This window comes from Leuciscus leuciscus (assembly GCF_965113295.1).
Source record: "Leuciscus leuciscus genome assembly, chromosome: 9".
Taxonomy (NCBI): domain Eukaryota; kingdom Metazoa; phylum Chordata; class Actinopteri; order Cypriniformes; family Leuciscidae; genus Leuciscus; species Leuciscus leuciscus.
Genome location: NC_138733.1, coordinates 19,020,474 through 19,045,782, shown reverse-complemented (window position 1 = coordinate 19,045,782; position 25,309 = coordinate 19,020,474). Strand labels below are relative to the sequence as shown.

Genomic DNA, 25,309 nt, shown 5'->3' with positions numbered 1-25,309 from the left:
GAAGTCAGAGCTTCAGAGCACAGCTGCTTACAGCGTTTGCTCTCTTCTGTCTCACTATTTGTTTCTCTCGGGATCGTTCCTGATGCATCCCTGGCAAACAACCCTATTTTTGTTAGTATCCCTAACTGCCTGATTCACTAAATTCGGGGATCCCCTATCTAAGATGGCGCAGGTTTGCGGCGCACTGGACCTACAATCCAGGGACGTACTCTGCTGGGGTGCTGCCACACCAACAATTCCCAGCGGGGCCCCCACAGCCTACACTTCACTTGCGCTGTCTGCTGTCGTTAACCTTAAACGAAGCTATCAGCGACTTCTTATTCTCTAAAGTATCATTAATCTTCCCTCTCCTCGTCGGAGTGGAGCTCATCCGCTCTCCTTCACAATCTCTTCCATTCAGACACCACCATTACTGTTAGTGGTTAACAGTTTAGGACCCAAGGACCAGATGTTTGAAAGAAGACCCAGAGTCAGAATTATAATAAATTGAAGAAAAGTTTTACTGAAGATAGTTTGCAGTTTCATCAGCAGAAGTCAGCTTCAAGACTCACACAGGAGTTCGTAGGCTGCCCCGCTTACAGTTACAAAGATCACAGCAGTTCCAAGGTCTAAGCTAAGTCATTGCTTACAGGTTGAATGATTCTCATTGGCTAAGAAATAGATAAACATAGTAATTTTCCACACGTATACAGACTGACTGAAGCATATCTTCCATAGATTATGCAGCTGAAACTCGGACTCTGAAGTTAGGCACGTCGTGACCTTCCAGGTCGCAGATTTGGGTTGCTGAGCACCAGCATGTCCCGAACAACAACTCAGTCAATCTCCAATAATGCCAGTGGTTCCTTAACCTGAAACCAAGAAGACTTAAGCCCTCATTATGCTTCTGCGTCAACTCCACGGCGTAGCTACGCCGTCACTCCAACGGCGTCGTGACCGTTTTATGGTTCTGCGTCGGGTTGCGTTGCATCGCGGTGCATTTCACCGCCAGAACGCTAGGGGGGTGGTGTGGTTCGCGAATCTCTTTCCTAGTTTGTTTTGGTTCCATGCGCCGGTTCCGCTTTTTCATTTCCGACAATGGCGAGCGAAAGAGAGAGAGTGTTGTTGCAGCTGGAGCTAATCAACGTTGAACAACAAATGATTTTATTGCAAATGTTTAATCGTAGAAGAAAAAGACGTCAGCGAAGGTGGTCTGTACGACCAGTGCACGAAGACAGGGGAAGGATTGGCGAATTTGTTACGGTTGTTCGACCGCTGAGGGACTTGGACGAAGAAATGCACTTTAAGTATTTTCGGATGTCGAAAGGTCGATTTGACGATCTTGTTCATCGTTTAAAGCCGTTAATACAGCATCAGACTACACACAGTATGCCTATTGACCTCGCTCAGAGACTGGCAGTGACTTTAAAGATTTTATCTTCGGGTGCAAAGATCACCGGGTTGGGCTACAAAATGGGTTCGACCACGGTGCCATGGCAGGATAATGTAGTGTCCCGTGGCAGACTTGGTTAATTACTTGATATCCATGATGTACCCGTGAACATTGTATTGTAAATAAACAACAAACTTTTTTTCAAAACAAACATTGATTTGATTGATTGAAGTTTATTTCTAGCAACAACAAAAAAAGAAAAGAATATATATAAATATATACATATACACTACCGGTCAAAAGTTTTAGATCGGTAAGATTTTTAATGTTTTTAAAAGAAGTCTCTTCTGCTCACCAAGGCTGTGTTTAGTATATAAAAAACAATAAAACAAAACATATTTTATGACAATTTAAAATGACTGTTTTCTATTTTAATATATTTTACTCCGGAAATGATGTATAATCTGACCAATCACAGCCCCTGCGGTCTGCGTCACCGCGACGCGTAGTTACAATTTTTTGGAGGTGCACGTCAAGCTACGGCGGAGGGGTCGCGTCGAGGTTCGCGTCGACGCAGAGGGGTCCGCGGGGGTACGCCGTCGATTCGACGCAGAAGCATAAAACAGGCTTAACACACACACCGACACACAGCTTTTCCAAGGTTGGATTTGGCCAGGCTCTAACTATAAACAGGAGTCTTGTCTCAAAACATCAAGATAATGCGTTCTTTCTCAAGGAGAGCTACACTTTAGTCTAACTGGAAAGTAAGGCTTTAACAAAGAAATGGTCCCTTAAACTATTGACTTCAATGACCCCTATATGTTTTAACACGTTGAAGACCTTTCTCAAACACAAATCATGTCCTTATTTCATTTATGGAAGCCGGGCTAAATAAGCAAGCACTTTTACTGCATTCAGATATGAAAGCTTGGCTATTAAATTTGCTGAAAGGATTCAAGTGTGCAGACAGTTTTATTTATTTTTTGAGAACTGCATTCAGATATCAAATACAGACATTAAAGAATACATGAAAAGAACATTTCAGTAATCACACTGGTAACTTCTATAACAAAGTAAAATCTCCAGAGAAGTCATTCAACTCCTTTGATATTTAGAAGGAAAAATATTGATTAATACCTTGATTATAATCACTCATTACATACACTGTAAAAATGAACACGCTATATCTAATCAATAAAATTGTGGCAACAGATTACAAGCAATATTATTAATTAAATTTAACAAATTAGAATTGAGTAATAATTAATCAAATTAATTCCTTAAAAGTTAACCATTTAAAATGAGTAAATAAAGTTTTATTGCTAACATTGAAGACACCTGATGTTAACAAGCAGAATCACTGAAGGAGAAAACTGTAGTTTAAGTCACCATTATGGTGATTAGTGTTTGTTTTAGTTGGGCTCTTGACCTTAAATCATTGACTTTAGATTTTGTTTGACTGCTGTACTTGAGTTATAACAGCCTGATGAACAATGAGAAAAGGTGATCTGATGGTGTTGGTTGTGTTTTAACATAATCATTATTTCACAATCATTTAAACTGAATCACCGAACTCATATAGAGCCCAAATTGAGCCCAACTGAGTTAGGTTTACTATCAATTAAAAAAAAAAACTTCTTTTTTTTTTTTTTTTTTTATGTAGGCACAGGCATATGAATCTCAGCAATGGTGACAAACAGATCACCTCTGATCATAAGCTCATTATTTATTCATGCAGCAATGTATGATGGGAGTCATGAATGAGTTTTGATTGGTGGCACCCAGAATGCACTGCAACATGCTTTATAATTGTCACCATTGTTGAGATTCACAGGCTGATTATTTTTTGTATATGAGACATGTTTAAGAAATCTTTGGATAACATTGTAAAAGTTCAAAATATTATGCTGTGTAAGAACAGTGCTGCTATAATTAAAAACCTAAATTGGTAAATTAGGTTCCCAAGTAAATTGGGATCTATATGAGTTCAGAGATTCAGGTCAAATGATTGTGAAATAATGATTATGTTAAAACATAACCAACACCATCAGATCACCTTTTCTCGTTGTTCATCAGGCTGTTATAACTCAAGTACACCAGCCAAACAAAATCTAAAGTCAATGATTTAAGGTCAAGAGCCCAACTAAAACAAACAAAAATTACGGTTTTCTCCTTCAGTGATTCTGCTTGTTAACATCAGGTGTCTTCAATCTTGGCAAAAAAAAAAAAAAAAAAATTGTTGTAAATTTTACTCATTTTAAATGGTTAACTTTTAAGGAATTAATTTGATTAATTATTACTCAATCCACCGATTCCAATCCACCCCCTTCATTACTAATCACATTTTTCACATATTACATTAACTGGAGGAAATATGTTTAATTGTCAAGAAATTTTCAATTAATTTTCAATTCTTTCTTTTTTTCTTGGGATGAAATTTAATCCAGATTTCTTTTAAGGATTTGTGCTATTTCCTATAAACTTTTATAACCTTTTTTGTTTGAGTTACACATTTTCACCCCATGCAAAATCTATTTTAATGGACTGTGTCTTTGGTTAATCTAAAATGGGACGAACTAATGTTGAATTTTTTTTATAGCAACATATAACAACACTGTCTATTCAATCTAACAATCTATTCATGAAAGTTCTAGAGTTGACCTGACCTAAACCATTTCATTGCAATTTGCTTCAGAGTCTTTGCTTTTAATAAAAAATTTTTTGATGGTTTTCATTTTTTTCAAGTCAAGAACTAACATATGCTATGCCAAAATGAGCTAAAATGTTCTTTGTCCTCATCATTTCTCTAATTTCAATGGACGTCTGTGGTTCACAGTATTAGATTTGATGGTTTTAATTCATTTAAATACATTTTCTTACATAACAGAAAGATTTCAGAGTCTTTTTTTCCCTTCTTTAGTTTGAGGTTATAGTGAGGAGATAGTTACATCATTTGCTGCTGACTTGGGAATTTCCCAGACCGATTAAATCGATTTCATAGGATGTTCATAAGATTAATTTTGCTAATAAAATGTGACTGGGTGTTCAATTTAGGTATTCATTTAAAAAATGTATTGGATTGGAGCACTCGAAGTAATGAATTAGTTAATAGTAACCCTGAGCTGAATCCAAACACCATGCATATCAATGTAACAATAAGCTGATTTAGGCAAAACACCTTCAGTTGGTATGGTATGTGATTTGGTATTGCATAAGCACCATGTGACCCTAAAAGATCTATTTATAAGTCCAGGCAGCAGAGGAAGACAAGGGAGTCTCTCAAAGACAGCTCTTAAAACATCTTCAACTCAGCAAGCAGACCAGCATGTCTTCTATGAACCGTCTTAACAGTAGCACTGGTAGGTTAAGATTCCGTTCTAATCTGAAGTACGCAGTGCACAAAACTTCATATCTGAAATTCTTCTTTTCCCAACAGGCTGGAAGAAGACCAGGTCAAAGAATAAAGATCAACACTTCACCGATGTTCATGGTCTGCCGTGCATTGAGAATCTGGTTTGTTCTGTAGATGAAACCCCAGAGCCCATCACAACCACAGTTACAGGTAACATTCCCTCCTGGATCAAAGGCAATTTCCTCAGGAATGGACCTGGAAAGTTTGAGATCGGAAGAAGCAGGTGAGTATCATTTGGGTTCCTTGAGAACTGAACAGATCACAATCATCACTGGAAAGTAAATGAGCTGTATTTGCTCCTCAGTTTCAACCATTGGTTTGATGGGATGGCGCTTCTGCACCAATTCCACATTGAGAATGGAAAGGTGACATACATGAGCCGCTTCCTCAACAGTGATTGCTACACAGCGAACCTTGAGCATAACCGCATTATAATGTCTGAATTCGGCACCGTTGCCATGCCAGATCCATGCAAGAACTTCTTCCAGCGCTTCCTCTCACGCTTTGAGCTGCCGAGTGAGTGTGATGTCTTTGGTTCTGATTGAAGTGGTCTAAATTATGTTTTGTCTATGCGAACTTGTCACTCTCTCTTCCCACAGAGCCAACTGACAATGCAAATGTAAGCTTTGTTCAGTATAAAGGAGACTACTATGTCAGCACAGAGACTAACTTCATGCACAAAATTGACCCAGAGACACTTGAAACAAAAGAAAAAGTACATACTAATTATGTTTTTTTTGTTTTTTTAATGTATAAAATATGTTTGTATGGAGAACAAGCTGAAATGTGGAAATCATTGTGCTCAGGTGGACTGGAGTAAATTCATTGCGGTTAATGGGGCCACTGCTCACCCCCATGTGGATCCTGATGGAACTACATACAACATGGGCAATTCTTACACTCCAAAAGGTTAGTCAGAAACGTAACTTAAAAAAACAAAAAAACACTGATTGATTTTCAGAAATGTCTAAAGATTAGTATTCCTCTTCAATTTTATTCTTAGGTGCCTTCTATAATATAATAATGGTGCCGTCAAAGAAGGTGAACCAAAAGGATACCTTGGAAGGAGCCACAGTTGTGTGCTCAATCCCCTCAGAGGACAAGTCCAAACCATCATACTATCACAGCTTCGGTAAGAGAGCATTACCTACAATCTCTTATTGGCATTTTTTTATTTACAAACATATTTGCTAATAAATAAGTAAATAAATACTTATAGTGTATATATATATATATATATATATATATAGTATAAAATTTGGTGTTGATAAGATACATTTTTTTTTAAAGAAGTCTCTTATGTTCACTGTAAAATACAGTAAAACAGCAACAGTGTGAAATACAATTTAAGATGTTTTTATTATGCCAGTTTTCAGTCACATAAACATTATAATATGCTTTAGTGCTCAAGACACATTTCATTATTAATATTGTGCTGCGTCATATTTTTGTGGAACAGTGATGCATATTTTTTTCAAAGTCTTTAATGACGATTCTTTTTTTAAATAGAAATCTTTTGTAACATTATACATGTTTTTACTGTGACTTAATATAATGCATCTGTACTGAATAAAAATGATAAAATTATTTATTATTATATACAGTTTTCAAAATGTTCTTTCTAAATCAAGTCTTACAGACCTCAGATCTTTAAATTGTTGTGTGTATATATTTATAATTGTGAGTATAATATTTATAAAACAAGTGACTTTTTACATCAATTTTGGTTGAAATGTTTAATTATTTTATTGCAGCCATGTCTGAGAACTTCATAGTATTCATCGAGCAGCCAATCAAAATGGATCTCTTGAAGATTGTGACAAGCAAACTGCGTGGAAAGGGGATTAGTGAAGGTGTATACTGGGACCCCAAACGAAACACAGTTTTCCATGTGATCAATAAGCACACAGGAAAGGTAAATACTGCTAATAAATTCAAAGCATGTTCACATTTTCTTTCAATTTTTTTTAAATACAACTCATTTTAAAATGCTCCTGCTTTGGCTCCTGAATGATTGTTCTTTATTTTGTTTTAGCTGAGCCTCGTCAAATATAACGCAAAGCCACTCTCAACATTCCATCAGATAAACTGTTATGAAGAAAATGGTTTCCTGATCATGGACATGTGCTGTTCTGATGATGGCCAAGCAATTAACAACTACATGATTCAGAATCTAAAAAAGTCTGGAAATGCTCTAGATGAGGTAAAACTTTACTTCTACAAGTAAATTCTATCTGTGTAAACACACCCTTGTTCGTCAACATAACTACTTGTTTTTTTTTCTAGATATACAACACAATGTGTAGAGTGTACCCTCGCCGCTTTGTCCTGCCATTGAACATGGCCAGTGACATACCCTGTGGGCAAAATCTCAACACACGCTTAAATAGCACCGCGACAGCCATCAAGACAGATAAGAACAAGGTTGGTTTATGTGGTTAACTTATTTTCTTTCTTTTTCTAATTTATCTGCATGCTATCCAAATAATGTATTGTAAATTATTTTCCATGTGTATTTATGCAGGTGTTTTGCACACATGAAGATCTCCATGGGGATGATCTCCACGAATATGGAGGTCTGGAATTCCCACACATCAACTATTCAATGTGCAATTCCCACCCCTACCGTTATTTCTACGGATGTGGCTTCAGACACCTGGTTGGAGACTCCCTTATTAAAATGGATCTTCAAGGCAAACAAATGACGGTTAGTTAGGATTAGTAGATTTATGTACGCAGAAATTGTCAGTGACTTTTAATGTTTAGTCTTTTGAATTAATATTTCAACTTATGTTATGACAGGTGTGGAAACACGCAGACATGTATCCCTCAGAACCAATCTTTGTCCCTTCACCTGGTGCTGTAGAAGAGGATGATGGAGTCATTCTGTCTGTGGTCATCACCCCTAATCAGGTATAACACGCCATGTTCCTCAGTGGTATCAAAAATGGCTTGTTATCTTTTTTAAAAATGAGAGAAAATATATTTCTGGACTAATGAGTAAGTGTCCCTCCAGGACAAGAGAACCTTCCTTCTAGTGCTGGATGGAAAAACATTCGAAGAATTGGGCCGCGCTGAAGTACCTATCAACATTCCATATGGATTCCATGGAACTTTCCAAAATGGAAGCTAAAAGACACTTTGGAAGATGATCATGCAGTCTCTTATTAAACTTTTTTACTAGTATTGTTTTCTCCCTTGAATTAAACACTTGAACTGGTATTATATAAATTGTCAGTCACTTTGAATAATAGTGTCTGCTATAAGAATTTATTCAAACAAATCTGCATATGTTTTTTAGAATATTCACCACATAGTAGCTTTATTTCAGCATAACACCTAAAGTATTTTTCACATTTTATAATGTATAATTATTAATCATTAAAGTATAATATGAACATGTATAATCAATGTATTATGGATTGATGCTTGTAGAGCAAAATAAAGGCATTATATAAATCACATAACATCAAAGATCTACACCTATCCTTGTAGTTTGTCAGAGATCAAAGCCAAAGATCGTCTCAGGTGTTCCTTCTTCTCTTTGAGATGAGATTCCAAACTCCTGGCTTCAGTAAGTATATCTTCCAGTTCTCCAAGCTGAGACGCATCCACAGCAGCTCTTTCCCTTAGAAGATACCATGTAAAATGAATGCTGGAGTATAAACTTTATAGATACACTGCAGATGAGGGGTGGAAGAACAAATCCATCCAGTTACCTCAAGACCTCAGAGTACTTAGAAAAAATGCCATTGACCTCTCGGTTAGCCTCTAAAATGAAAAGACATACAGAAAAAGAAGTAAGGTGCCTCACAAGTTTAATATGTCTACAAGAATCCTTGTGAAAGATAATAGTTGTGTGAGGTAACTAAAATAGCTGTCATGATATATTATGTTACACAATCTAACATATGTAAAATATTACAGAGAGTTCTTTCATTTGACAGCATGAGAGAGAAAAACCAGGACTTGCCTGCCAATGCTGTTTCAAAACCATAAGCCATGTCTCCAGCTGCTGATCTGAAATGCTGTGTCTTCATCTTTTTTGCTGGAGATGTCTCAGCAAATGGTGCATTTTCAACCTTCATGTATATTTGTGAGCATTAGTAAAAAGCTAGAAGTCAGGAAAATTACTCAGCAAGAAAACTGAATCAGTCACATCAGTTAATTTCCTGATGACCTCGAAATCCTCACCTCGCGTATTTTAGCTTGACACCTTTTCATTTCTGTTCCTCTGACCGCCATAGATTCCTCTTTGGTGCTCTCGAGACCGCGTTGTGTCATTAGTTTCCTGTGGCCGAAGAAGAAAGTCTGTCAAGATAATATTCTCATCACAGCCTTCTTAACCATCATCAATATTACGACAAACATCTGTGTACATTTCATCTGTAACTTGAGTCCTGAGTCGCCACAAGTTTGTTACATACACAAAACAAGAGTTGACCTGCTCAACTTTTTTAATTAAACCAAGCGATAAATCTTACTTACATAATATCAATAAATCTGATTAAAGACAATTGTTAGTTAATGATGGAATACCAGTTGTTGGAGAGCTAAAATAAATACAAGAAAATAAATTAACGTTACCTTCGATAAACTCGGTCGCCACAGTTCAGATCTCACATCACATCCCAACCGCCACTGCTTTTGAACGGGCAATAATCGCGCGCAACTGACCTTTTTCCACATACCGGTATTCGGGTTTCTCAAAGCAGATGTCGTCATAAAACGTATACAAAGAGAGAATACAATATATATATATATTGTGTGTGTGTTCCCATTTGCTCAATTAACAAAAGAAAAACTCCACAGTAGTGTTTTCACAACTTTCAAAAAGAGGAAAAAATATAAACACCCTCACAGCAGCGTTAACAATTTTTTGTTGTTGTAATTTGATGCAAAGGTAATATATTACAAAGTATAGTGCTATAAATATACATGCATAAAATTAAAATATAAAAACGTTGCAGGGTTTTTGATGCTGATGACCGGTAAAACACATCGTCATCACAGTCTGTGTACGTCTCACTGTGTACGTGCAAGCTTCTACTGGACATAACTGGATTGTATGTACAGTACTCTAACCTTTCCCGTAATAAGTGCACGCCTCTTACAACCTATGCAATTATTAGTCGCAAAATTAGATATATGTTATATAAATATATCATGTCTTTACAGATTCTGACCAGCAGATGGGGGTGTTGGACAAATATAGCCTAACTTACACAAACGAACTCAAAACGGATCTCTCGAGGTGATAAAAAGATCCTGCGAAATAGGTGATGAGGGGGCTCTCGTGATCGTTATGAATACAGTAGGACATCATCTTATTTAATTTAAAGCTTAAGTAATGCCCAAAATGTTTTTCTGAACTCATGTCAGTATGGTTTAATAAACTAATTTTAGGTAAAGAATCTGTGCTATAAATATCACAGCGTATTATTGGCATTGGGACATTGTGACCCTTTTCACAATAAAACACAATAAAATATGTTTTTTCCCCTAGTTTTTTACTTAGAAGAACCCTTTATCATTAATAATAAAAATAATTAATGAATTAATTTACCCAAACACATTTTACCCCGATTTTAGGGGATGATGTTGATGTAAAATGTTCCTTTTGTGAAACCGTCCCCGCCCAAATCAATCCCCTTTTCTTTTCTTTTTTTTTTTGGTCTTGCCAATCTACAGTTTATGTAAACCAGCAAAAACAAAACATCATGTGCCATGATCTGTATCCATGGTAATGAGTGTGAATGTGGTTGACCGCTAGAGGCGCCCTGTCACACACACACAACACACACACTGTTGAACACAGTCATACACAAACATGGCGTCAGGGCAGACACGCAAGATGCTGCCGCTCAGTCGCTGTGCCATGTATCTGTTATTATTACTCGTTCCTGGCGCGATCTCCTCCACGCTTCGTCTTCACCATGACCAGAGATTCATGCTACCGCAGGACAGGGGTTTCTCCCGAGTGAGTGCACACCTGGAACATGCAGAAAGTCGCGTCGTGCGTCTGGAGCGAGAAGTCACGGAGGCTTCAGCCGCGCACCAGCTTCGCGTTCGGCGAAATGCTGCTGGATCACCCGAGCCAACGGTTTATGGAACGGTAAGCGAGGTTTGCATTCATTAGGTGTGATTGCATGTAGGCAATAATGGCAAAACATAGCTTTTGCATAACCTCATAAAATATTGAATTCAGTATTCACAATTGTTGTGCACCATTCACCTTTGGTTTGCACGCAGTCACCTAGAAGTGTAATTGACCTGTTTGTCAGATGAAGGGTTCTCGCATGCCCATTCATGGTTGAAATATAAAATATTACTTCTCCGATGAGCCTGAGTAACGTTAACGTGCTTTACCTGATATCTATTTTTTTTTTTTTTATGTACTAGGCTATATAAAAACGAAATCTTTTACATTTTATATTCTACAAATAATTTGTCATTATGACAAAAATGAACAAATACGCTTATAAGAAGAGATGTTATATTTTGCTGAACAGTGGGGTCAACGAGACGTGAATTTGAATGCAGTATTTTGAATCACACGTCAATGATTTGAAGTTTTGTTTATGATTGTCATAAAACATACAGTACCATTTTCCCTTGTTTTTTTTTTTGTTTTTTTGTTTTTTGGTGATGCTAATTGCGGATGTTCCTTATAGAATAATAATAAGAAAACATTCAGTTGACATCTAATAATGATTGAGATTTGTTTTTATATATTTAAATATTGCGTGATATAATGGAGACCGAGGCTAGCTATTACGTTTTTTTCCCTCCAGTGAATGTTTCTCAGGGTAGGTTTGTTACACTAACACTAAAATCTTTCCTAAAAAGCCTGTGAACATTCATTCACAGTCATGACTAGAAAAAAATAAATAAATTGAAAATACATGAACACATTGTCACGTTATGTGGGCTACGTTGGTACAACCTAGCCTGCACTATACAGCATATTGTAGTTTTTTTGGGCAACATTTCGATGGTAAAATGATATTGAAACCCCAAACAAAATGGTAAGTGTTTTTTGACAACTAACTAATGTTGTTTGTTTTTACACTGAAGTGTTTATCCTTAATGTCAGTGTCTTGGGAATTAGAAACGGACTCCACAAATCTGTGTTCCTATTAAATGTATGACACAGTGTTTCTTTGTTTGTTTACCGTCAGGATGCAGCTTTATTACGCAAGCAACCGGAGAGGCATAACTGGTTACACAGTCTTGCTGGGAAATTTCCCAACCAAACATTTCACCCCCTCAAGCGTTTTGCTTCGAGATGTTTGTTAAGTCAGCCATGCAACAACTCCTAGTTTTGCCTTTTGAGACCTTGAATGGGTCAAACCACTGAATTTTGTCTGAAAAACAGTCGTTGTCTACAGAACAGGATTGTGGTTGGTAGCGTAAATATAGGTATTGGGTTTTTGCAAGAGCTCGCTGACTTCAGATCATGACCTCAGAACACACTTATCTACCACAGCCTGTGATGTTATTATCCAAGGTATGAGGTGTTTTGACTCACTTGTGGCGATACAATCTAAAGTAGAGGTATGATGTTCAAAAAGTCAAACTCTCAGGAGGGTATTACACTGTTTTATAATTCTTCTCTAATGCTTATGCAGTCGAAGCAGTGGGCGACCATTAAGATTTGTGACTTTTCCCCTTTTCACCCTGTAGCGTGTACAGGAAATCCTCTATGAAGTGTTATTAGTGTCCTGGATGTAGTCCATAGCAGTTGATATGAGGTGAATTACCCCTTCAGATGTTCCAATTAAGATCTCCCATCTGTGCCCCCCCTTCCTTCCTTCTCTCTTTCAGACCTTTTGGTTTATGTGTTGTTTTTGGCACATAGGGAAAAGCAGTGTTAGGTAAGAAGTAACAGACATCAATCCACTCTTTTAGTCTATTCAAGTAACCTAGAAAAAGTCCCCATGCTCTGCCAAGAAAAGGATATACTCTGTCTTAAAGGGTCTTTTTGTTGTTATTTTTGCAGACCTGTTGTGACAGACAATTACTCACCAAGTTTAGAGAATTATGACAGAATCATTATCAAAAATATGCAGTTTAGTGCCAGACCCCAAGAGTTGACCTTTGGCAAACTTTGTAGCAATGGGTGTTTTTATTGCGTAAATAAAAGCCTTTAATCCAGACAATCCAATCTATTTTTTATTTATTTTTACTGTTTGACACATTTGGTTATACATTTATTGCTTTTGGAGACTTTCTTCTTTCATAATTTAATGGGAAATATTTCAAAATCTTGACCCAGCAGCCCTGATTAGTCAATAATTGTTCTTAGAAGAATGTTATACATTCAAAACAAGATTTCCAGGAATTGTAATTCTTTTCATGGGCCTTGGATCTTGATCCATTCTGTTCCCTCGTATAAGCCACGTTAAGTAAACTGCTGGCAAGCAAATGCAATTTTGTTCTAATATGTGTAAAGTATAATGCAGAATCATTACCATAGAGTACTACGCAGAATCTAAATGAGACTTGACATTCCCTCACCTTTCGCAGGATAAGCCTTGACTTACTTCATGAGTCATGTAAAGTCAGTATTTAATCTTATTTGGTAATATTTTTTTTGACAGTATGCCAGTTATGGTGAAACAATATAATATATTTTTTTGTATTTGCCTAATGTGCCTTCCTGATGTAATTTAATGATGCAAATGACCCTAATTCAACTTGGATTACATTAGTATTCCTGTTCAAACACGTACGACATTTAAGCAGCCTTACTTGCAGAGTATTTTAGTTTTGTTTTCTGTGATAAGAAAGTTTAAAACCCTAGGGAAGTAAGATGGAGGGCGGTGGATATGTTTATAATTAGTGGAGCATTACTGGAACTTGTCTGAACAGCCTGCTGGTTTACTTTCGGTTTTCCTGAAGTTGTCTTCTTGCATTAAACTCGAGGTGAAACCAAATTGACACAGATGAGTCCGTTGTGCGCACACAAACAAAGATCTGCTGCAAGGAGACAGCGTTTTCGTTACCTCTACCGATTACTGAACTGTACCGATTACAGAACTGAAAAAAAAAAAAAAAAAAAAAAACCTATGCTTGAGCATTCTGTCCATTTTATGGTCACATGTTGTGACATCATGTCCTGTTTTTGGTTCGTTAAAATGTATTTGGTCCGTGTTGCGTTCATATTTCAGTCTTTCCACAGTAGAGGTCGTTTTGAAGCGGACCGAGACCCACCTTTTTTTTAGGAAGGCAGCGTTCACACTTATTCAAATGAACCGCACTAACAGAGCAATCGCACCAGAGTTTGTTTTAGTCAAACCAAACCTGGCAAGTGTGAACACAACCTAAAACACAACATAAACATAACAAGAAAATTATAGATGAACCTAATATAATTTCTTGTCAGCAATTATTGGTTTAAGATGACTTATTATTAACGTTTTATGTGAATATCAAAGGAGTATGAAAAGTTTTCTTTTCAGTATATTTAATATGTGCGAATGGATTTAGTATGTTGATTCATTAGCATAACACATCACTGTAATGGCCCCATAACTTAACCATACTGCAATAATGAAACTGTCCTTTAACTGTACTTTAAGCCTTTAACAGGATAATGACTCCTCGGTTTTCCTTTGGTTACGGCCACAGTGTTATTAAATGTGTGGTTCACCCATATTCAAAGTGAAACTCGTATGGTTGGTTGCCAGAAGGGAACCGGTAGGCAAGTTGTTGAACTGTTGGCCCAAACGTTAGTGCTGCAGAGATGATGTCATGGTTTCAAGCTGTGCGTTGCTTGAAGCGATGGGCCAAGGTGCTCTAGTGCTTCCACTCTCTCGTTCTGCCTCCTTTCCTTCTGTTTCCCTGCTGAATAATACATAAGAAACTGGAAAAAATGAAATGATTTAATTTTTTTCTGCCTCTCATTGCTTTTTCATCTAGCAAGAAGGAACATTAAGTTATTTGCACTTGTCTTACTGTTGATGCTTTAAGGATATTACGGTGTCAGTATAAAAGAGGGCCCTGTTAGATTAGCAGAAAGTCCATTTGCAAGATAACCAGAAGTTGCAGACAGGCATTTAACTCTCTTTGAATAAGCAGACCCAAGAATTTGCCAGGCTGAAATGGATCAGGTTGCAACCATTTGCTCTTTTACAGTGTTTGTTGGCAAAGTGGTGGGAAAAGCTCTTCTACACGTACTGATGAGATGAAAACGAAACTGTTTGTAGAGATTAATCAGCTGTTATAAAACCAAGTGTCAACCATAAACCATTCGAAGTACAAATTGACATTTTCTCCACGCTAGTTTGGTCACAAGTTCATTGGTTTTTCCCATGGGTGTTCAATGAACTGTTTAATGACATTTAAAAAAAATTGATTAACAAATTAATGAATAAAAAACATTTGCACACAGGTCATTTAAAAAAAGAAAAGAGTTGGAAAATGATGATGAAAGCCAATGATAAAAAAAAATTGCACTTTAAAGGTTGCATTAAAATGAGTTATCAATGTATTATTTTATTGTTAGATTTAATTCATTTTAAATGTTTAAATTGAAATGTTTAAAAGCTTTTTAATTTTCAATGTGCAAAACGTTTTTTGAATAATAAATTGATCATCGATTCCTCCTTTTTATTTTTAAGTGCAGCTTCTAGCACTCCATAAACTCCCAAACTGTATCATCTAAACATTGTTCTGTTTGTTTAAGCAGAAATGAAACTGTAACATTTACAGCAATGGTACGAGTTTCGGACAACTATATCAAACAACTGGGCAAACTGGTTGTTTGACTGGTGGCAGATAGAATGTGATTAAATATACCTCTACTTTGAAGAGTTTAAAATAAATATGTTGGACAGGTTAATAAACTGGCACATTGTTGAAAGATGTTGTTACGCATCACATTTTGAAAGTAACATACTTTATAATGCGAGTTAAATTAAATGTAAATCCTTTTTGGAAAAATATGGATTATACAGCTGTCATATTTCACGAATAGAGGTAAAATAAAACTAGTGCTTTGAGGCTATATGTAAAACCACTGCTGTAAGATTTCGTAACAGCTCTGTCAGTCTCCTAAAGTCTCTCAGTTGTACTAACATGCTGCTTGCCAAGCAGGCCTAAAAGACGGGGAGATTTACTGCCTTGTCATGGTGAATAAAAATATGACTGTACATTCAAGGTGAGGTCTTTTGAGGAATCAGTGTTTGTACGTTACAAAAACAACCATTCCCAAATGAATATCAGTATGCCTCTTTTGCCTATGATGTGTATTTAAAAAAAAAATGCTATAGCATATGGAAGTATTTTTCTTATGTTGAATGTCTTCTGCTTTTGGTTGTCTGTAATGTGACCTGTCTATAATGTTAAGTAAACTTGTTGTTTGCCAGTGATCCACAACTTGTTCCTCAGACAGGAAAATAAGTGGTGTTAGAGCTTTTTGTTCCTTTACACAAACAACCTTTTGCAGCTTCTCTTTTATGTCTGACAGGAGGTATTGGAGTAGAACCCATTTGAGGATGCCATAGTCCTCATGCAGAAGTTTGAATTAAAGATGAGTTCTGTTCTTAGTGGAAAGAGAAGAGGGGGATGGACATGAAAAGATGAGAGACGTTTCTTTGTTCAGCAGATCAGATTGGGACACCGCAGCCAATAGTTTCAGTTTTCCTGCCGCTGTGGTCTAGCTCAGCTCGCTTCAACTCTGTTTTTTTTTTTGTATTTGAGGTTGTGTTTGTTTTCTCAAAGGCTGTAAGCCTTAAGTGCCAGAGACACACCTGCAGGGTTTTCTAACAGTATACACAACAAACTCAAGGTTGTCAAATACAGATTCATTTTAGCTGATATTACAAATGCAGTATGACTCTGGTGGAAAATTACCCAGTGAGAGAACCAGAAACTGGTACACGTCTTTGAAAATCAGCTTTGAGTGAGTTGTGATGTGTTATGCCTTGACAGCTTGATTTGTACTGTGGAAACCTGGATGCTTGTCTGACCACAGCAAAATAAATTCCACTTAAAGCTAGTCAGCTACATTTCGATTAGTTGTTCATCATATTTTGCATTCACAGGCCAACCTGAACGATTCTCATAATCAGATGGTCGTCCACTGGGCTGGGGAGAAGAGCAACGTCATAGTAGCGTTAGCCAGAGACAGCGTTGGTGCCACCGATCCCAAGACCAGCTCCGTGAGTATACCAATTTGATCCTAGATCATTTCGAAAAGTTTCTTATCAAATGTTTATTTTTATTTTTTTACTATACATATACATTGGCTTGCGAAGTATTCAAACCTCTTAGTTTTTTTCACATTTTGTTTTATGTTGCTGCTGCCTTATGTTAAACTACTTTACCTTTTTTCACATTAATCTACACTCCATACACCATAATGCAAAGCAAAAAACAGATTTGTGATTACTTTGCAAATGTATTAAAAATAAAAAGCTGAAATAATAATATTGCATAAGTATTCATACCCTTTTCTGGGACATATTTCGCTCGAGAGCATTTCAATTTTGCTTGTAGATGTTACTACACTTTGAGTGGAGTTAACCTGTGGGAAATTCAATTCAATGGGTATGATTTGGAAAGGCACGCACCTCTCAATAAAAGGTCTTACAGCTGAAAATGCATATCAGAACAAAAGCCATGAGGTCAAAGGAACTGCGCCTAGAGTTCAGAGACAGGATTGTATAAAGACACCGATCTAGGGAAGACTATGAAAATAAAAATCTGCTGCATTGAAGGTTCACAGAAGCACGTAGCCTTCATAATCCTTAATGGGAGTAGTTTGGAACATCCAGGACTTTTCCTAAAGCTGGCCTCCTTGCCAAACTGAGCAATTGATGGAGAAGGGCCTTGGTTAGAGTGGTGACCATTTGGGATGAACCGATATGAATATTTTGGCCGATACTGATGATTCTTTATTTTGAATGTCGATATATTGGCCGATAAATGTAAATTCTTATTTTTAGAGACTGATTACAAAAACAAAAGTCTCACCATTAAAGGTGCGTTGTGTAATATTTAGGAGGATCTGTTGACAGAAATGTAATATCATATACATAACTATGTTTTCAGTGGTGTATAAAGACCTTACATAATGAACCGTTATGTTTGTATTACCTTAAAATGAGCCATTTCTATCTACATACACTGTGGGTCCCCTTACATTGAAATAGCCATTTTGAAATACATTAAAAATGAAAAAATATTGGCCGATATGTATATATTGGCCGAAATATCATACATCCCTAGTGACCATGATGCTGATGATTCTCTGGTTGAGCTTCATGATCATATATGGAGATGGGAGTAATTTACAGAAGGACAAACATCACTGCAACACTCCACCGATCTGGGCTTTGAGTGCCCAGACTCAAGCCTCAGTGAAGACACATGAAAACCCACTTGGAATTTGCAAAAAAGCACGTCAAGTCAAGTCACCTTCATTTATATAGCGCTTTTAACAATATAGATTGTTTCAAAGCAGCTTTACAGTGATAATAGGAAATTACAGTAACAGAGATTGTTTTGGCTTTACAGCAGCTCTGGAATAAAGTTATTGTCCAGCTAAAGTTAGTTTTGATTGATTGATTCACTTCCGTTGCAAAGATCATTAGTTATTAACTTAGGGGTCGCTAACACGACACCGTTATAACAGAAAAAAACTCAACGTGCTCCGGCCCGCTCATCCGCACAAAACAGTGCCTGGTGGCTCAAGAATGCAAACCCTGAAATAGATTCCAAGGTGCAAGCCTTGAATTTTTTTTAATAAAAAGGTTATCTGTGCAAACCTCAAAAAGCATGTTTAGTTTATAGGTATGCGCGTTCGAATATATATGTGCGCAGGCGTGTAGTCCTTCTTTACAAACCAACCCTCAACAAACTACTTGTCTGGCCTTAAAAATGTATAATAAATAATTAATTATCGCTTCTGCGTGGCCACGTGAACCGGAATTATCCCGACAACGTTTTATCTGTACAGAGGTAAAGGGAAGGGAAGGAGGCCTTCACAGGGAGAGTCTAGTTGACACTTCAGGACTGCGTTGTCGTCGTGTCCAGGCGCAGGTCCTTCATCAGATCTGGATCCGGCGGACTGGAGTAAACCTCGGGATAAACATAGAGACTAATATTAGCGTAGACGCCATCCTTCTTATGATGTAACAAGTACATCAGGATTTATGGGAAGTGTTCCCTTAAGGACTCTCTCAGACTGTGAGAAACAATATTCTCTGGTCTGATGAAAATTAAGGGGTTTGAATACTTCCGCAAGGCACTATATATATACTATATGCTGCAAGTAAGGTACCAAGAATATCTACAAGAGCCATACAGATGAAAGGTCTCCCTCTGTTCTTCAGTTCCCTGCACTTTTATTATAATCTTAAATCCTGCTGATGTAACTCACAGCCTAGAAAGACTGTTTTTGTGACCTTGAATGGTATTTTTCAATCTGCATGGCAATAATTGCAGAGTTTTCAATAATTGCAAAGCTTTTATGTAAAGTGTTATCTAATGGAAATGCGAGAACAAAAGTGATGCGGTTATACTTTATGGGGTGCTGGAGCTGTTATCTGCTCATCTCTGAAGTGCTTTACAGGTGTTCTTTGTGAAAAACAAGACAAAGAAAATTAAAGCAAAAAGAACTCCAAATGCAAATGAGTTTCTTGTATGAACTGAGATGATGGTTTATTTTTAAAAGATTAACTGCTACATTCTTTGAGCCAAATTCTAGCAGATTCATATCCTCTTTTGGAGAATACAATCCCAGAATGCACTGCAATGCAATCTGTGAAATTTTTCATCCAAGGTGGTTGACATGAATGAAATAAAATGAAATGATATTCACTTTATTGTCCTCGGAGGGAAATTTGTCCTGGACTCATAAAACGTACATTCCCCTGCCAATTGTAAATGCGTAAAAGAACAATAATGCCAGCTAAACCATCTCACAATATAATTATAACAATCAAAATGTAACTAACATGTGAAAAAAGCGACGAAAGAAATGTTGATTATGAAGAAACAACAACCAATACTGACAAATATTGATAAACATAGTTGAATCAAATTAAAGTGGATTATTGTGCCCAAGAAAATTTTTATTATCAAACTGTGGGCTCAGCAACACTATCAAACTGAACTGGAATCAATTGTAAGCAGAGTCTCACATTTCACACAAAGAACATTATTTTTGAGCCATATGAATGGTTATTTATTTGAAAATCAAGCTATTAGCTTAGCAACATTCTAATATCAAACTTGGATTCAGTACTAAATTAAGGAGCATTATTTTTGTGATGAAAGGAGATTTTTTATTTTTTTAAATTGATATTTTTAGCTTAGCAACATGCTAACATCAAACTATTGGATTCAGTTGTAAACAGTCTCTCATTTGTAGCTAACTTATAAAGCGATATTTTTGTGACATGAGAAGTTGCTTTCTAAGTAAGTACCAAATTAGTTTCATATGAAAAGGTTTCATTTCAATTGCCATGTTGACTTAGAAGGCAGCAGCCTATGTAAACAGACAGTAAACAACAAGGCAGCTTCCTAGGTTGTGGACCAGAGCTACAATTTCTGCAGTGTATGTGGTTAAAATTTGATATTGTTTATTTAACAGGTGTACGTGTCCTATGACTATGGAACCACCTTCACCGACGTATCAGAGAAATTTCAAATGTCTGGGGACCAGGAGGGCAAGAAACAGGTCATCTCACAGTTTTACCACAGCCCTGCTGACAACAAACGAGTAAGTGTGTGAGAGACATTAGCTGGACTATCAGCGTGACATACTTGAGTTGTCTTGTCTTTGTGAGTTTAAGCTGAGGTCATACAAGACCGCTGTGACACAAACCGCTTCCTGGCCATCTGCAGCTGTGACCTTCCACCACTCCAATCGCATATACACCCACAGATGCTGTTATCCAACAGAGCAACTTCAAGGGCTGGGTAAAAATACGAGCTGCGTCTTTAGTCTTTGCCCTTGCCACCTACCGTAACTGACTGCTCCATTGAGACTTTACGGGGGTGCAAAGGCTCATGGGAGTTGGAGTGGGGAGCTGCAGATGTGGTAGAACCGCTGTGGGACTCTGCATTGCGTCTTTGCAGGGGCTGACGGCAGCAGACGGTGACCATTCATCTGGAGTCAATGATGTGGCTGGCACTGCAGCTGCCGCTTGCTCCTGCTGCATTGGATTGGATTGAAGCTAAAGCATTACTAGTGTAATTTGCAAAGCTTACAACTTCTTAGTAGCAAAACAGGGCTGTTTAATTACATTTTGAGTGATCAGAGTAACTTGCACCGTCTGTCCACTGTAGAAAATAACTCTTGAGTCTCGATGAGATTATTAAGAGATATTGGCTAGGTGCTTGTACTGTTTGTTGTGGAATATTTTAATGTATTTAAAGTAATAATCCTGACGTAAAATCTCATGTGAATAACTGTAAATAATGAGCTGATAGTCCTTGAAGACATACTGGACCTGTTTGTTTGATTGATCTCTTTATAGTGGCTTTGACTTGCAAGTGTGATTAGATTTTCTAATGATTCACTATTGACTTATTATTATAACATGAATATTGGCTCAATTAATATAGTATTCACTTTATTTTAGTAACTATTATTATATAATGATATTAATAATTAACACTAACTTTATTTCTGTTTTTACTTTTTAACTTATTATAATATTGAATATAATTATGAATTATTATTTATCGTTTGGCTTGTTGAGAAGAGGTGTGTTATTACTTCTCTAAGCTGTATTGACTTGGCCTTGTGCTAAGCAACCACTCGGTACACTCTGGCATTGTGTCACTTATAGTCTGATGATGGTCACGGTTAATGCTGGAGATCCATATGCTCTACTTTCTCTTTCTTCTTTTTCCACCTTTTCTTTCATATTTCTGTACAGCATTAGGTTTCTTTTTAAGTCGAGTGTTACTGTTTCAGTCCCAGTCCTCATTGCCTCTGAATCTGGAGAGAGAAAGTGCCCTGCTTCCGTAACCAGGCCACGGAGAGGACAAAGTTTATAGGGAAGGCTCTTAAATGAAAGATCAAAGAGAAGGGAGGGAGCTTAGAATGGCAGAAGTACATAATCGGAATAATTCATAATGTAAAAAATATGTTTTTTACTATATTTAAAATGCTTTGATGTTCTCGTGGTGCCAGTTGCCTGAAATAAATATCTATAAATTATAGATCTTCTGTTGTGTCATCAACCACTACAGAGGTTAAACACCACCCTAATGTTCCCAACCTGTATGATATGGAAAGCAAAAGAAGACATTTAGCAGAATGTAGAGGCTGCTCTTTTTCACACAATGAATGTGGGTGGTGATTTTTATAATGCCAAGTTATAAAAGGACAAAAAACGCGTCATAAAAACCGTCTATATATTTTGTTTACTTTAAGACATGCAGGCCCATGTTCTGGTCATTTTACATTGCACATTTTTTACATTGAGTCAAATGGACTACTTTTATTGTGCTTTTTGGAGCTTGCCATTATAAACCATCATCTACTTTCATTGTATGGAAAATAGATGCCATGCATCTCTTTTAAGACAATAAAATGGTTTTTGTAACATAATCCCCTGGTTTCACAGACAAGGCTGTTTTAACTGAAAACAACTTGCACTGACATATCTTAAAATATGCCAGTTCCATTGTTTTGTCTCAAGATGCACACCAGTAATGTTTTTTTCTAAGGCATGTTTATAAAAGCTACTAAATGTCCGGAGTCCTAGGTTGAGTATATGATGACAGTATTTTTTATTTTGGATGAACTATGACTTAATTGTTTTGTTTTTGCTGAATTTACTTTTCTTTTTTTAAATGTCTTTTCTGATTTTTCCCTTGCAGTACCTATTTACTGACTCCACGAACGGTTACCTGTGGAACACCTTTGACTTTTGTAAAAGTGTTCAGGGTTTCTCCATCCTGTTCAAGCCCACAGACTTACTGCTGCACAGTAAGAGGCCTAACCTGGTCCTTGGTTATGACGGTTCTCACCCCAATAAACAGGTATGATCAGCGATACTTTCCTTCTGTACTGTGCTATTTTGTATATCTTGTGTCCAGTTTTAATAAGATGAATGGCACTGCCGTTTAAGCCTTCAGCTATTTGTGAAGATTGTCCTTTTGAATTTTGCACTAATCAGCATATTTTGTTCTGAGGAAATCAGCCATAATTGTCATGTGAGAAGCTGGTTCATGAGAAATGTTTAAAGATGTTAAATGTTATAACAGAAACTGCTGACTCTTAAGGAATAAGGACTTCTCTTTCTTTCTGTTTTCTTTTTTTAATTTTCACTGGGCAGCTGTGGAAATCAGATGACTTTGGTGAGACGTGGGTGTTGATTCAGGAGCATGTGAAGTTCTACTTCTGGTAAGATCAGACACGTTGAGGGTGTTCTGAATGTGTCCGTCACAAAATCTGTTTTTGGGTGTGATGTGTGTGCCAACATTTGCCAAAAAAAAAAAAGAAAGTCATGCTACTAATTTAACTACGTTTTAGTAATTAGTTTTTTGTCACATCAAATTAAGGAAATAATCATGGTTAATCATGCTTGCCTTGAATTTCGATTCATTTTAACAAAATGGTTAGTTCAACAATTCATTCATTTTTAACAAACCAGTTTAAAAAAACAATATACACTCTTTTATTCCACCATGATTGTAGTGATATACAAAATGATATGATACAATATTACAATAATTTAAAAAAAATATATTTTTTCAAATGCTGTTTCATATATATATATATATATATATATATATATATATTATCCTATAATTTTGTATATACAGACAGACTACACATATATATATATATATATATATATATATATATATATATATATATATATATATATATATATATATATATATATATATACACAGTAGTCAACATTTGAAGTCAAAGTTATACATGAAGTTAAACACGTTCTTGTCTTAGGACAACTTTGATTAACTTTTTTGATCCACTTCAATTCTTGACTTCTGTGTATATACACACATACATACATACATGCATACATACATAGACATACATACATACAGATATATATATATATTTGATATTTAGTTTGAATTGAATGCTGTGAATAGCTTAAATGCAGTTATCTACTTATTAGGAAACACTTCAGTTTAGGGTCCAATTCTCACTATTAACTAGTTTGCTTATTAACATGTATATTACTAGGATATTGGCTGTTTATTAGTACTTATAAAGCACATATTAATGCCTTATTCTGCATGACCTTGCTCTACATCCCTAATCCTAACCAATTCCTACCCAATACCTAAATGTAACAACTACTAACTATTAATAAGCAGTAATAAGGAGTTTGAGGAAAAGTCGTAATTAATAGTTAGTTAATAGTGAGAATCAGACCCTAATCTAAAGTGTGATCACTTATTATTGGTATCCTTTTTCAAGTAGCAGCTTAAGTATACACTGATTACTGAATGACACTGAAACCTGGAGTAATGGCCTTTGAGTAATGATACTTTCGTTTATGAGCAGCTTGTGGATTGACATACTGTACATACGGTTCTCTACATGCACGTGTGATCTGCTTTGATTCCCCTTTTGTCTGTGAGATATTCCAACCCACTGCACAGATAGCATTTCATACATGGCTCATTACTGTGTTTTTGATTGCTATCTAAAAGAACAGGGTGTGAGTTTGCAGCTCGTTGATATCCTAAGCAATCGAAATGGCAAATCCAGTTCTTGCTTTCCGCATTCTTCCATACAGGAATTTTGCAACAGTGTTTGTAATTTGAAGAGGGTTTGAATGCTCTGTGCTGCCTCACTCAATTTACAGGTTTATGTAGGAATGTGAAACTCTTGCTTTGGATTGCAGCCAGCACTCAGTGTTTGCACAATCAGGCGCTGGCATCGAAAGCAAGCAGCAAATAGAAATAACAGAGTGGCTCTTATTGCTATCCTGTTCCGTAAACATTATGCCATAGGATATGATCCGATCGGAAGACCGGAGCTAATTAGAATGTTACGACTCCAATTCATCACAGGCGGGATTATCGTTTTTTTCTTTTTTACTTTAGCTCAAAATATGTCTGTAAGTGTCTCTGCCAGAACAAATTTGTTTTGCACATTATTGCAACAGGACAGTCGAAGATATATAAGGAAGTGGTCAGTGTTTTCAAGCATGTGGGCTGCCGTCCAGACAGACTGCTTGATTGCGAAATAGTCGGCTGTGGATGTTTCTCTGATGAGGCTCAGACTGCGGCCTTATGAATAATTGATCGTGTCTACCAGCCGTGACCCATTTCATCTGCTGGAGTGGCAGTCAGTGACTGTGGAGACAACATCAGCGACCCTCTGCGATGGCCCTACACAAATGACTCGAGAGCTCAGAGACCGACTGCACCATCACTGCAGCGATAACCCTTCTGTTCTTTGCTCTGAGAGCTCTCTCAGACTGTGCCCCGCTTAGGATTGTCACATTTCAAACAGCTTCCCTTTTTATGGTTTGACAGATGTTTTCTTTTCCTCAAGAGAGGGTCTTTAG

The 25,309-nt window shown here is 36.7% G+C and overlaps 2 protein-coding genes and 1 long non-coding RNA gene across 3 annotated transcripts in view; 2 read left to right on the top strand and 1 right to left on the bottom strand.

Annotated features, from left to right (window-relative positions):
• The first annotated feature begins 4,562 nt into the window (after window positions 1-4,562).
• bco2b (beta-carotene oxygenase 2b) lies at window positions 4,563-7,970 on the top strand. Its single transcript, XM_082178860.1, has 12 exons — window positions 4,563-4,731; window positions 4,809-5,007; window positions 5,089-5,300; window positions 5,384-5,499; window positions 5,591-5,693; window positions 5,788-5,916; window positions 6,539-6,699; window positions 6,820-6,987; window positions 7,071-7,208; window positions 7,309-7,491; window positions 7,587-7,697; window positions 7,801-7,970. Exons 1-12 carry the CDS (start codon window positions 4,698-4,700, stop codon window positions 7,915-7,917), a joined length of 1,671 nt encoding a protein of 556 aa, XP_082034986.1. The 5' UTR covers window positions 4,563-4,697; the 3' UTR covers window positions 7,918-7,970.
• Window positions 7,971-8,757: 787 nt separating this feature from the next.
• On the bottom strand, window positions 8,758-9,468 carry LOC309505382. The gene is made up of 3 exons (XR_014208415.1): window positions 9,372-9,468; window positions 8,979-9,075; window positions 8,758-8,866 (listed from the first exon to the last, which is right to left on the bottom strand). It is a non-coding gene; the product is annotated as an uncharacterized lncRNA (long non-coding RNA).
• Window positions 9,469-10,596: 1,128 nt separating this feature from the next.
• The window catches only part of sorl1 (sortilin-related receptor, L(DLR class) A repeats containing), a 57,647-nt gene continuing 42,934 nt past the window's right edge, over window positions 10,597-25,309 (top strand). The window contains exons 1-5 of the mRNA XM_082178859.1: window positions 10,597-10,899; window positions 16,835-16,951; window positions 20,389-20,517; window positions 22,632-22,793; window positions 23,090-23,157. Of these exons, the coding sequence (XP_082034985.1) occupies window positions 10,615-10,899; window positions 16,835-16,951; window positions 20,389-20,517; window positions 22,632-22,793; window positions 23,090-23,157 (761 nt within the window). The 5' untranslated portion in view covers window positions 10,597-10,614. The remainder of the gene's footprint in view (window positions 10,900-16,834; window positions 16,952-20,388; window positions 20,518-22,631; window positions 22,794-23,089; window positions 23,158-25,309) is intronic.